Consider the following 14,036-nt stretch of genomic DNA (forward strand, 5'->3'; position numbering starts at 1 on the left):
ATTTATCAATTTTAGAAAATTGAGGGAGTTTTCTGCACAGTAACCCAGAACTGGGATGCAGGGCCCATTCATTTGGTGATCATTATGAGGCACCATGATAATTAAATGTTCAGGCCTGTGCTTTATAAATAATCAAATTTTCTCAATTAGACCCATATTAAAATAATTCCTCTCTAAAACGCAGAATAATATCAGCTTATAGCCTGCAAATTGCCTGCTGTAATTAAAACACAGAGGGAGCAAAGGAAACCTCAGGTTGCACCAGGGGAGGTTTAGCTTGGATAATAAGGAAAATTTTTCCACTAAAATGTTTTCAAGCACTGGGACAGGCACCCGTGGTAGTGGTGGGATCAGCATTCCTGGAGGGATTTAAAAGATGCGTGGAGGTGGCACTTGGGGACATGGGACAGTGGTGGCCTTAAAGCTCATCCAGTGTCCCCCTGCCATGACAGGGACACCTTCCACTGTCCCAGGCTGCTCCAAGCCCTGTCCAACCTGGCCTTGGGCACTGCCAGGGATCCAGGGGCAGCCACAGCTGCTCTGGGCACCCTGTGCCAGGGCCTGCCCACCCTCCCAGGGTAGGATTTATTTCCAATATCCCATCTAAATTTCCCCTTTGTCAGTGTGAAGCCATTCCCTGTGTCTTGTTCCCCCCATTCCTTGTCCCTTTCCAGCTCTCTTGGATCCCCTTTAGGTGTTGGAGGGGGTTCAGGCAGTGATACCAACCTGGGAACAATGTAGGAATAATCCTGATTTATTTCTGTTTACTGTTCTTCTCATCCTCCCTCCATAAACACCCAGATTCTCATAGGCTGAGTGCTATTCCTGTCCTGTATACATTCCTATTTCTTTACAGCTATCGCTCTACCAGTCCCCTGCTTTGAATTTAATGATTATTACCATCAGTTTTAGGTGTCAGAGCGAATCTTTTACCCATATCCAGACTTGGCACAGGGGCTGTTTATGCTGCTGATGGCAGATCAGGCTCCAACAGCTCCACTTTCAGTGGCTGCCTCTGACCTCACTTGGAGTTGCCCTGGCTGTTGACACAAAAGATACACTTAAGCTTTTAATTCCCTGGTGCATTGCAGCAGATTCCTGTTGTCCCCACCTGTCCCTGTCCCTGTGCAGTGTCACTGTGACTTCAAAGTGGAGGCTGGAGTCAGCCTGGCCCCTGGGGTCTTGGAGAGCAGCATGGCTGGCTGGGAATCCAAAAAGTAGTAAACTGTTATCACTGCCCAAGTTTGGGTGTTGAGTTAGGTCACTACCCAAGTTTGGGTGTTGAGTTAGGTCAGGGCACAGCTGAGCATGGTTCTTGTGAGAGGCAGCACTCCTGCGACAGCACCGGGATTGCTGTGAGGAGCTGGGGCTACCTTTGGGTTTGGCTCACAGAACTGGGGTTTTGGGATGATTTTGCTTTTAGGAGAGACTGTTTTTTTATTGTCAAGTCCATTTGGGGTGACCCAGGGTCCCTTTTTGCTGCACACAAGGGGTTGGGGTTGTTTGTTTAGGAGTGCTCCCCTTAGGGCTTAATGACCCATTCACATTTTTTTAGGCTGAACCACGTTGTCACTGATCCTCCTGAAGCCTTGGAGTGGCTCCCTAGAACAGAGGCTAGACAAGAGTAAAAGAATAAAAGCAGGTATTTATTAAAGGCCTTCAATAGATACACCTTGGGCAGTCAAAAGCCTCCAAGGAGCTACACCCAAGATGGCCAATGGTCATGAGTTTTTCAGACAATTATAAGTTTGGTGCATTTACGTATTGGGTTAATCCTCCACTTACAGCTTCAGGTAATGAAGTCATTTGCCCCCAGTTTGCCTCCCTCCAATTCACTTTTGTTTATACTTTTTGGGGCCTGAGGCTGTAGGGTGTCCTTGGATCTCAGGCCTAGGGGGATTGAAGTAAAGCCATTCCTCAAACATCACAGGACCACCCAATCAATTTTTGGAGAGTTGTCAGTGGAATTCAGAGCTGCCAGCTATGACCTTCTCTTGGCATCCCCAGCTTCCTTCTTCTTACATGTGGTGGAAGAGCTGTGTTAATTCTCCAGCCTCCACTCAGGGATTGCAGTGGTTTGTTTCCTCCTTTTTGTCTTTTTTTTTGGTGTTTTTTTCTTCTCTTTACTGAACTTTCAGCTCATTTCCTCTGTCCTGGTGTCTCAGAGCTTATTTCTGGACTTGTCCTGCTCCCAACAAGAGGCTTCCCTATATAGAAAGTCTGACAATTTCCATGTGGCAGAACCCTGCAGTTTTTATGGCTGGTCACTGTGAGGCTGCTCTGGAATTGCTGTTATCCATCAGGTTTGCTTTGACCCTTTTGTTTGGGCCCTGACTCCTCACTTTTCTTGCCTCAAACCCCATCTCTTCCTCTTTGCCTCCATGACCTGCCTCCATCCAATCTTTCCACTGGTGATTTTAACATCCCACACCCATTTATTGCACTCTAAAAAGTATCCTGGGGCTTCTTCCAGAAGCTCCTGAAATTCCCAGTAAAGACCCAAAGAGCTGCCCAGGCTTTGAGACCCCCTAAAAAGTGCAGATTTGCTGACAATAATTTAATTGCCTGTATTTATTTCTTTAAATTGATGTTTGTCACTGAGGTCTCTGCAGGCTTTTGCTGTTTGGAGCAAGGTGTCAGTGATTTCCCCCAGGAATTTCACCACAAAATCTCCCAAATCCAACAGGTGGGATGGGAATTGTTGAGCTGCATGCCTTAGATAGAAGAGACATTTTCAGAGGCTTAGCTGTGTTTATATTAAATTTTAAAAAGGGAACAGTTCCTTTAAAACTACTAAAGCTGTGGGCAACCTTATTCTCAATTTAATCTTGGGTTTGTTCAGGCTGAAAAACTGGTTTAGGGTTATGTGGCAGAACTTCTCTAACAAAGCAATTTCACTCTGGCTGCTGAAGGGGGTGGCATAGATTTAAATTTAGCAAAATTTTTTATATTTAATTTTTTTTTCCTCTCAGCCCCTGGGTTTGTAAAATCCAGTTCTTGATTCCTGAAGTCTAAAGCTCTAAATGACACATCCTTAAGGCACCTGCTAAATTCCATTATGTCCACAGTCGGGCTGTAATTAAATGAAAGGTTGGCAGTTGTAGAATTGAGAAGAATCTGGGAGGTTTTAGAGTTTTATGAAGAACTTGGTCTTATAAAGATGAAATTTACTATTACAGGAAGTTACTCAGCATTTGTCCTATGTACTGGTTTATTTTCTCATCCCGTAATATAATTTTGGATGCAAAATATTTGGGAACTTCATCCCCCAAAAATTGTGTTAAAATAGGACTTTTGCACCATTCTGGGGATGAGATGGTGACAGGGAATATCAGAATCCTGGAATGGTTTGGGTTGGAAGGGGCACTAAGGATCATCCAGTGCCACCACCCCTGCCATGGCAGGGACACCTTCCACTGTCCCAGGCTGCTCCAAGCCCCATCCAACCTGGCCTTGGGCACTGCCAGGGATCCAGGAGCAGCCACAGCTGCTCTGGGCACCCTGTGCCAGGGCCTGCCCACCCTCCCAGGGAACAATTTCTTTGTAATACATGAGCTTCTGGTCCTGGATTAAAGCCTTCCAAACCATCCCGGGGGGGAAAAATTAAAGGAAATTAAATGAGGGAGAGAGAAAGGAAAAGCCAGGGACCTCATAACTCGGGAAACTGGACTGGACAGAAAGCACATCCAACCAATATGATTAATGCAACGTTCTCCGTTTATTCGAGAGAAGATGGCAGTTTATATACCCTTCCATATAGTTTACAGTTTACAAAGGCACTCTGATTGGCAAGCTAACATTGTTTATCTTTGTCTTAAGGTGGCCTAAACCTTACACTATAAACTAATACTACTTCACACCCAGACAGCCCAGTGCTTCCCATCACACCTTAATACAATTTCTAACTGCACCACAAACTCTTAATTTCTAACTGCGCCAGAGGCTGGAAGGCCTCACAAGGCCCAAATCTGAGGCCTTGACTGGAGTAGCTCAAATCTCATTCCAAACATAAATCATGCCCTCTGTCTCTCAGAAATGCTGCAACAGAAAAGGGATGTGAAGTTCCTGGGCAGGGAGTTCCTGGACACTCTATAGACTGAAGGGGCTCAGTGGGGATGTTTTGGTTTGAAAGGCAGGGGTCTGCTAAGGAAGGCAGGAGCCTCCCTGGCAATGGAAAATGTAAATCCCCTCCCTCTGAATTTTTGTTATTCTGAAAATAAGGGGCTCTCAGGCAGAGATATGAGACTAGGAATAACAGTTCTTTGCAGTGTGCTAATATTGTTGTTTTCTAAATCTGGGTATTCCCAACATCTCCTGTTTCCATGGGTTAATGCAGTGCTTGTAAGGATGGCTCTGGCTGGGATTTTTCTCTCCTGTGTTGCATCTAGAATTGGCATCTGAAATTCTCCCAGTGATCTCTTCAACCTTTCTGGGATAAATCTGGCTGAAGGAAAACTGAGGTGGCACAAAAAGGTGTTTGGTTCTTGTTCTTCACGGGACCTGGAACTGGGGCTGTGGTTTTTAGTCTGGGACATTTTCAAATCCCTCTGGATATGCCAGAGGGAGTGGGGCAGTCTGGGCAGGAAATACAGAAAAATCAGCTGAATATTGGCCAAATAATGGCTCTAAAGGTTTCCACTCTGACTTCCTGCTTCAAGCAGGGATGTCCCAACTCCTGGAGCAAAGTCACCATTCCCTTGTCCAGCCTCCTCTTAAAACTCTCCAAGGAAGGAGCATCACCTATTCCACTGCTCCAAATTTTCCTGAAGTTTTCCATCATGTGCGAGCTAAATCTCCTAAATGACATCTTAGAGCTGCTTTAAAAAAATTCCTGGAGGAATAAATCCCAAGAGAAGTAATTTAAGCTAAGGAATCTGACATTTAACAGCAATTATCGCGGCTGTTTGCTTCAAAAAGCTCTCAAGCCTGATTTTTATTGTCAGGAAAATGGGAATGTATCTAATCTCCATGGATCTGGGGGTGTCCAAAGAGCACAGGATTAATCTATAGGCATTGCATTATATTTGTTTAATCATCTATCATGTGTCGTTTCTGGACTGGCTCATAAAAACTTGGATAAATAATAAGTAAGAAATAATTTGGCAGTTTGGGAGAGATCCCTCCACCTGGGAAACCTGGGAGAGCTGAAACTCTTTGGAATGCTGGAAAAGTTGGAGCCTTTTGTGCTGTTGGTTTATTGTCCTGCTGAAAAAAAAAAAAAAAAAAAAAAGAAAAAAAAAGAGGAGAAATTTCAGATTTTAAACTCGTCCCCAGCGTGTCCTTGAGCAACGTCCGCTATTTTATGGATAAAGCTCCCTGAGCAGGACCTCTCCAAGGAATGCAGGCTCGTTTAGGAAATGTTTTATCATTTGGAATCTCTTGATGAAAGGCCTATATTAAAGTGTTGGAGTTAACCTTGTAGCCTTATTTCTCTTTTTATGGCTACAGAAGAGACTTTTCCCATGTGGAGATTCCAGATTAAGCATAGTGAGAGACTGGAAGGGAAGGATTTTAATTGCCAGGAGCTTTGAAGGCATAATGGGACAATTATGCTGGAGCTCAGGAGAAGCATTGGATCACTTCTCAACTTGGGGGATCCACATTTTCCATCCAGGCCCAAGCTGTTATCAGTATCCAGAGCTTGGAGAGGGATGAGGCAGCCATGGGAAAAGGGACTTGGATTTCTTTGAATCCCAGAACAGCTTGGGTTGGAAGGGGCATTTAGGATCAGCTCATTCCACCCCTGCCATGGACACCTTCCACTGTCCCAGGGTGTCCAAGCCCCATCCAGCCTGGCTTGGGCACTTCCAGGGGTCCAGGGGCAGCCACAGCTGCTCTGGGAATCTGTGCCAGGGCCTGCCCACCCTCCCAGGGAAGGAGGTGACAAGGTTGGGGTCATTTTACCAAGGGTCTTGGAGGTCATCTTAGTCTCTCTTTGTGTTTGTTGCTTCACCTATTGTGTAATATTAAAGTGCAGCTACCAAGTCCTTCATGAAGAAAACGTGTCAAGGACCATTTCATGTGGCTCTGGCTGCTGAATTCTGTTGTTGCTACTCTTCTTTTTTTGAGGAAAATAATGCAAATGAATTATTTCCTCTTTATCAGTGCCAGGTTTTGGCATTTCCTGGGTTTTTGGCTTTGCCTGGTTTTGAATGATCTGATCGAGGCTGGCAGATAAGTTACTTATGCAGGGTAGGTCTGCAAGGCACCAGTTTATAGAAACTCTTCTGATTTGTTCAAGGTTTAATTGATTTGTCCTTGAATGGGATAATTAACATTTCATGTATCTTAAAGATGCTCTTGTCGCCCACTGGCTGATTAAAACAGCAATGGGTGGGGTGTGATATGGTTTTATTTCACTTTAATGAAACAGTGGTCATTTTGTACCCCTGGGTTCCTTCACTCAGTGAATATAAATAATTATGGACTAGTGAGACTCTGCTTCATTACAATAATTCTGAATAAATTACACAAGTAATTGAGTCGAATCATTAATGGGTTTGTCAGGCAAGGAGGTTCTACCATCCCTGTGTCAGCGTTGTGTCACTCAGATTTGGGTTTATCTGTCACTTCTAAGCCACAGTTTACCTACAAATACCAGTTTTAATTCCTACAGAATATTCTTCTAGCTGTGTTTGCTCTTCCCTGCCTTTCTGAGCTGCTGCAAACACTGTAGTAAGTGATGTCAATATGATTGAGGGTTTCCTGGGAGCTGTGGGAATGGTGGGCCCACTGGAAATGGTGTTACCATCAGCAGAGAGGGATTTCTGAGCATTGTTCCCACCTCAGCAGTGGGAAACACACAGTGGCTCCCTGCAGGGGTTAAAACTGTGCATGTGGCACTTGGGGTCAGGGTTTGGGGGAGGACTGGGCACTGTTGGGTGGATGGTTGGACTCGATGATCCTGGAGGGCTTTTCCAACACTTCTGTGATTCCTTGCTTGTCCTGATGTCAGCAGATCCAGCTGTGTGGGAATGGGTGCAGTCACAGGGGTTAAAAACAGATTCCATGCAGGACTTGAAAGCAGAGGATAAGAGATGAGATATTAATCTCTTTCAGCCTTGAAAGGCAGCCACAATAAGGATTTCAGCTGCATATGGGAATGCCTGCAGTGTATATCCTCACTGTGTTGTGGCAGCTCTTGGATTTAATTGGAATTCCCTTCCCAGGCAGGTAGTACAAATGGACTTTCTGTGCCCAGAGAGAAGGCAGAGCAGGGGCTGTGACAGGTGGCAGCACACAGGTACTGGAGAAGGCTCCAGGAGAGCTCAGAGCCTCTTCCAGGGTCTAAAGGGGCTCCAGGAGAGCTGGAGAAGGACTGAGGACAAGGGATGGAGGGACAGGACACAGGGAATGGCTTCCACTGCCAGAGGGGTGGAATGGATGGGACATTGGGAATTAGGAATTGTTCCCTGGGAGGGTGGGCAGGCCCTGGCACAGGGTGCCCAGAGCCACTGTGGCCACCCCTGGATCTTGGAAGTGTCCAAGGCCAGGCTGGATGGGGTTTGGAGCAGCCTGGGACAGTGGAAGGTGGCCCTGCCATGGCAATGGAATGAGCTGATCCTTAATGGCCCTCCCAACACAAACAATCCCTTGATTCTCTGACTTCCACTTGTTCCCGCCCCAGCACTGCCAATAATCCATCCCTCTGTTTGCCTGAAGGACTCAGAAAAGCTCAGTGGAATTAACAGAAGGTGGAATTTTTGTTTTGCTGAAATGGGATGTGAGAAATGGATCCTCCTGGCTGCGGACAGATGTTTCAGGAAAGGCTGTTTGGCACTTGGAAGTGTGGACACCTGGGTGGAAACTGAGCTGAGGGTGCCACTTTGCACAGGTGTTCAGGCAAACATCCCAAATCCATCTGCCACCTTCCCTTGGCACTCCAGCTTCTGGAAGTTCCAGTCCAGCTTTGGCTCCTGGCTCATCACCAGCAAAGAGAGAGCCAGAGGGAATCGTGTTCCCCTGGGGTTTGCCACCTGTGAGCTGTGGATCTGGGAAGTGCTATTTGTCAGGAAAGAAATAGTTATAATTTTCTTTATATATTATATCTCTGGGGAATATCAACCCCAAATATCAATCCCAGAACTGTTTGGGCTGGAAGGGATCTTAAATCCCACCCAGTGCCCCCCTGCCATGGGCAGGGCAGGGACACCTTCCACTGTCCCAGGCTGCTCCAAACCAACCTGTAGGAATGTGCCCCTTGCTGACAGAGTGAACAAATTACCCTTTGTCTCCTTAAAAAGGAAAAAAGCCCAGAAGTTTCTCTCCTCATTTTGATTAAAAGACACTTTACAGGACTTTAGAGACTTCACCTCAAGCTTAAGGATAGTCAATTGGACAGAAGCCAAAAAGTCCCACCTAAGTAATTCACTGGAAAAGGAGAGAACAAAAGAAGTAAATTGCTTTTGTGAAGTGTTTTAGCAGGAGCAAGAACCTCTTGCCCTGGCTCAGTTTTTCTCTGTAGAAAGAGAAAATTACTCTTATTATTTGTTATTTTGCCTTTTATTAAAACTTTTCTATTTCCAACACTGTCACAGGAGCCATCCTACTCCTTTTATGCCACCTGAGGTAGCTGAGCTATCAAGGGTGTAATACTTTTCTCTGAGAACTTTTAAGACCAGGCTCAAAGAGACCAACTATTACCAACCTGGCCTTGGACACTTAAATAGTGGATCTTTCCGTGAAACACAAATTTGGAATGTGAATACTCCCAGAAGACAGAAACTTTTATCTAAAACTTCACTTTGTCCTGAATGCACCAAAATTCCCCTTTTTTAGGAAACTAATTGAGGAGGAATTTGATTCCCATGGAGACACTGACATCCCAAGGACACCCAGTGCTACTTTCTGCCAAGGCTGAAAGACCCATGGGAATATTAATATCAGAACATTTATTAAGAAAATATAATTCTTAATTTCCAGGTGACTTTCCCAGTGGTGTTTTTCAAAATCCAGGGCTATAATTCAGTCTCATGTCTGGGCTTATTTCTCCCACATATATTTTATTTAAGCTTTGAGCTTTATTTCCTCTTTTGACAGGCATTTTATTTTATAAAAACCTTTTCATTCCCTAATGAAATTTCTGCAAGTTCTTGCCCATTTTAACACTGGAAGTACTTTAGTGCAGAGCCTCCTATGGAGGAGGAGCACTTTGGGTTTTTTTGCTCCTGATTTTTTTGTGCTGTGAGTCCTTCCTATGCTGACTGCCCTCAGATTCAAACACTGTGTTGGAATTCATCCCAATTTGTTCTTAAATACCTGCTCGACTCGTAAAAATGATAAAAGGAAGACAAGGTCTCTTGAAGGGTCATCATGGCTTGAAATGATGAGTGTAATAATTGCTGAGGTTTTTATTGTGCCTCCCCAGTGCTGACTGCTGAATCTTCCACCCTCGTATTTGGGTGGTCAGCAGTACCTGCCGTATAAAACCCCTATAAAATCCCCTTAAAAGTGTCCTCAGAGCAGTGAAATCCTTCGTGACAGGTTGGGGCATGTCCTCCAGAAAGAGAGAAGCTGCTCCATAGCACAAGAGAGGTGGAGATATTGAGGTCAGCAACTGTCACAGCCATAAATACATTTTTGGGATATTCAGAGCAGCAGCACCATCCATCAACACACCACCAGCAGTGGGAGATGAGCCTGGGAGTGGGGATCCGTCCCTTTCCTCCTGGGAATCTGCTGGGTCACAACACTAAATTCCTCTCCTAACACTGCTGTTGTACTCCCAGTACTCCAGAATCCCCTGTAGGCCACCCCCACCAGGGCCAGGAATTCATTTATTTCCATGCCAGCTGGATTCCTTGAGTAGGATTCTCACAGCAGGCCCAGCAACTGTGAAATTTAGTTTGGTTTTGACACATAAAACCTTGATTATTTATTTCCTTCTACTAAATCAAGAATAGGCAGGTGGTTGTTGCATCTCCTCCTGCTGCAACTATAGGCCAAGATGCAGGTGAAGTTATAAAAATTATTGCAGCATCATCATCATCATTATTATTATTATTGTTATAAACAAAAGGTAATCAAAGCTTTTAAAAGACATTTTTAAGTCTCCAGGTAGGCAAATCCCACTTTTTAAAGGATAGAAGATCACCAAATTTGGACACCTCCTCAGCATACCCAATAAAGCTGATTCTTATCTGCCACCTGAAAGTCATGGCATAATGAGTTAAAATATCCAATAAAATAGAAGTGAAGATAGAACTGCTGGGCTTTGAGATCTTATTGCTAAATTTAAGCTAATAACTGATTTTCCCCCCTATCTTGTCCTAAATGCTTTAAATCAACCTTATTAAGAATATTGTAACAAGGTCAAGTGTACACTGCTGGAAGGTGGGAAAATGCATTAAAAAACTCAAATAGCAGCAAATTAGGAACCTCTGGATAGCCCTGTGGAATGATTTAAAACCCACCAGGGAAGACCTAATTTTTTTTTAACTTCTGAAAACCCTCATTAACAGCATTCTCAGCACTGACCCACCTGCTCTGGCTGGTCCTTCGAGATTCTCCAGTTTCTTGAGTTAAGAAATGAGGTTTTAGCCTCATTTTTTTAGGGGAGGAAACGGTGAACATCAGGAAACAGCTGGATGTGGCTGTGTCCATGGAGTCATAGACTGGTTTGGGTAGGAAGGGACCTTAAAGCCCATCCAGTGCCATGGGCAGGGGCACTTTCTACTGTCCCAGGTGGCTCCAAGCCCTGTCCACCCTGGCCTTGGGCACTGCCAGGGATCCAGGGGCAGCCACAGCTGCTCTGGGAATCTGTGCCAGGGCCTGCCCACCCTCCCAGGGAAGGAGTTGACAAAATGGGGATCAGTCAAAGACTGGACTTGATGACTTTGGAGTTCTTCTCCAAATGTAATGAATTCTGTGATATATGTCTGTATCAATCACGTGGATCTGCCTGGTTTCTATGGGGGAAAACCACCCCTCACAGACCAAAGTTTGGCTTTCCAACTTTTCATCTTCCTGAGAACCCAACATGCATTTGCCGTTGGCTTTGATATAAAAATACGTCACTAGGATTAATAAACACAGCATGCTCTAGTAATCTTTTATAGATTTTAATGGGAAACTAATAAAAGGTGCCATTGGATGATGCACTTGAAAAGCCATTTCATAAAAAAATCTTGTGAAAATTCCGCCAGACATTAAAATCTCACTTTCCAAAAGGGAATGAAATACAACAAGGAGGGATTTGACTCCACGGTACCCCGGTTTGAGGACATGTAGCAAAACCCCAATGTGATTTAAGCTTCATGGGTATTGGGAAAACAAAATATTTCTTAGAAAACAACAATCCAGCTCGCTGAGCTTCAAAAATACTATTTTACTGATTTTTTTACTCAATATAAGCAAAATGTACAACTCCTCAAATAGAAAATGTACCAGCTCCCTCTAATACTTTGTTTTATGCCTTGTGAGCATCTTGTTAGCACTTACTGACTGCTTCTGAAATATATTTTTACTCCCAGTGGCTCCAGCTGAAAGGTTTAAGCCCTGCTAAGGGCTGTACAACAAGATTTGCAAAGAAAGAGGAGCGGTTTGTGATAATTGACTGGAATATTTATGAAGCTGAGGCCTCAGGTCTTTCAAGGCTCTGTTGGTCAAAGAAATTCTGCCCTGTCTTTACTGGACTGAGGGTTCTAAAAGTAAAAAACTCCCAGGAGCTGCTGCTGAGATTCCACCAGCCTGGAAAAAAGGAGGCTCAGGAGGGACCTTGTGGCTCTGCACAGCTCCTGCCAGGAGGGGACAGCCAGGGTGGGTCGGGCTCTGCTGCCAGGGAACAGGGACAGGACAAGGGGAAATGGCCTCACATTGCACCAGAAGAGGTTTAGGTGCATATTGAGGTGGATATTGGGAAAAATTCCTTTACAGAAAGGGCTGTCAAACATTGGACTGGCTGCCCAGGGCAGGGGTGGAGTCTCTATCCAATGGATTGGGAGCAGTAGGATCTATGGGAGAAGGTATTGAAGCAGGGCTTCAAGCAGTTTGGGGATGTAGGAAGGCAATAAAAAGCAAAACAACAGGAATCACCTCAAATATTTTACATTTAGGGCAAATTATGGCAGCCTGAGGTAAAAGCATGAGACAGAGCCTGAAGTATAAACTTACCTCTTTCTAAATTGAGTTTTTGACAACTTGTCAGAAGCAAAAGTGTAACTTCCCAGCGTGGGAAGCTGGCTGTAAATTCCAAGGAGAAAAACAAGATTTGTGCCTTTCATCCCTTAAACAACATCCTCGTGTTTCCAGTGGTGTGGTGACACGCTTGGGAAGGTTTAGGAGCGTGGGTATTGTTGCCACCTAATTCCACCATGGGGTTAAGGAGCCGAAAAGGGCACACGAGGTCTCCTGATGGGAATTTTGGCCCTTGTCCACGGCCGAGGATGTCCTGAGGGCTCCCAAATCCTCCCCTCTAGGATTTCCACGGCCATGCAGCAGCTGTGACCTTTGTGCAGGTGGGCAGCTCTGGGCTGGGGGAGCTGTCACATCCCGGGGGGGTCACGGAGCTGGGAGCTGGAGGGGATCAGGTGTGTCCTGGGGAATGCTGCAGCAGCCGGGCCATGGAGCGCGCGGGGAGCCAGGGCGGCTCCAGCACGGATGAGGAACGCGGGTTTTCAGGAAGCAGCTCCGAGGAGGAGGAAGGGGATGAAGGCCAGGCAGTGTCCGAGTCAGTGCTCTTCTCTTCTCTCCTCCCTGGGGGTGGTGGGGCATTGCCAGGAATTAATTAATTCATTAATCCTTAACGAGTTGTGTTTTACACATTGCACTTCTAATAGCTGCTTAGTGCTGTGCAGTTGAAATAATTACTTGTATTTAATGCACTTGTAGTAATTAAACTACCTGTTGCATTTCATGCAGTAATTACTTTTCACTTGTCATTGCACTGGTACTAGTTACTTTTGCCTTTAAAGCTGTGCATTTACTGGGAGTAACCTCTGCATTTAATATTTTGCACTGGTATTAATTAGTTGTTTAATGTATTTACTAGTAATTAGAATTCCATTTAATGCTGTGCACTGGGAGTAATTACCTTAGTTTTTAATGCTCTGCATTTGTAGTAGTTACTGTTTCAGTTAATACCATGATTATTTGTTGCATTTAATGCCCTGCATTTGTAGTAACTTCTGTATTTAATATCTTGCAAGTATAGTGGTTACTTTTCCCTTGAATGCTGTGCATTTTCCAGTAGTAACTTCTGGGTTTAATGCTTTGTTCTTCTAGTAATTATTACATTTAGTGCTGTGCCCTTGTAGAATTACTTTTGCATTTGATGCAATTCACGTGTGGTTATTACTTCTTGCAATTAATGCCATGCACTTGTAATTCTTTCTGCATTTAATGCTGTTCACTTCCTAGTGGTTAATTTTCCACTGAATGCTGTGCACTGGTAGGAAATACTCTTGGACTTGTAGTAATTACTCGTTGCTCTTATTAGCATGCACCTTAATAGCAATTTCTGCACTGAATTCTGTGCTCTTGTAGTAATTATTTGTTGTGTTTAATGCCACCTACTTGGAGTAGTTACTCTCTCATTTAATGCTGGGCACTTGCTGGTGGTTGCTCTTGCCTTTAATCCCTGTTAGTAATTTCTTTCCCAATTAATGCCTTGCACTTGGAGCTTTTCATGCCATGCACTTCCAAGGTTTCATTGGCCTTTAATGTCATGGATTTCTGTACCTCCCTGTGCTGCAGCTGCTGGCCAAAGTCACCTTCTAGAGAAGGATGGATTAATAGAAGAGAACAGAAATTAAACAGTCCCTTGTTCATCTAAATACCTCATTTCAAATTTTATTGAAAATGTTGGAACTGAGGCCACCAATTTTATTCTCTTTTTCTGGTCTGCAGTCATCTGTGTATGAAACAGTCACCAAATCATGTCTGTGATCCATAAATACACAGGGGATAAATGTCTTTTTGTGGCATCTGGGATAATGGGACAAATGTGTTGAGTTTTAATGGGAATTAGTGGACACCAACAAGTTTGAATTCTCATTTTAATGGGTCAATATATTGTCAAAAGCTGGCTACAGCAACTT

At 44.4% G+C, this 14,036-nt stretch overlaps 1 protein-coding gene across 4 annotated transcripts in view; it reads left to right on the forward strand.

The window, feature by feature from the left end:
* Nucleotides 1–14,036, forward strand: part of PRKG1 (protein kinase cGMP-dependent 1) — a 371,522-nt gene that overhangs the window by 293,460 nt on the left and 64,026 nt on the right. Inside the window, exon 1 of one of the 4 annotated variants that reach the window (XM_072930862.1) lies at nt 12,530–12,667. The exons of the other annotated variants lie outside the window; for them this stretch is intronic. Coding sequence (XP_072786963.1) covers nt 12,561–12,667 — 107 coding nt within the window. The 5' untranslated portion in view covers nt 12,530–12,560. Of the gene's footprint in view, nt 1–12,529; nt 12,668–14,036 lie in introns of those variants that run through there. 4 annotated transcript variants of the gene reach the window in all.

This window comes from Taeniopygia guttata, chromosome 6 (genome assembly GCF_048771995.1).
Source record: "Taeniopygia guttata chromosome 6, bTaeGut7.mat, whole genome shotgun sequence".
NCBI lineage: Eukaryota > Metazoa > Chordata > Aves > Passeriformes > Estrildidae > Taeniopygia > Taeniopygia guttata.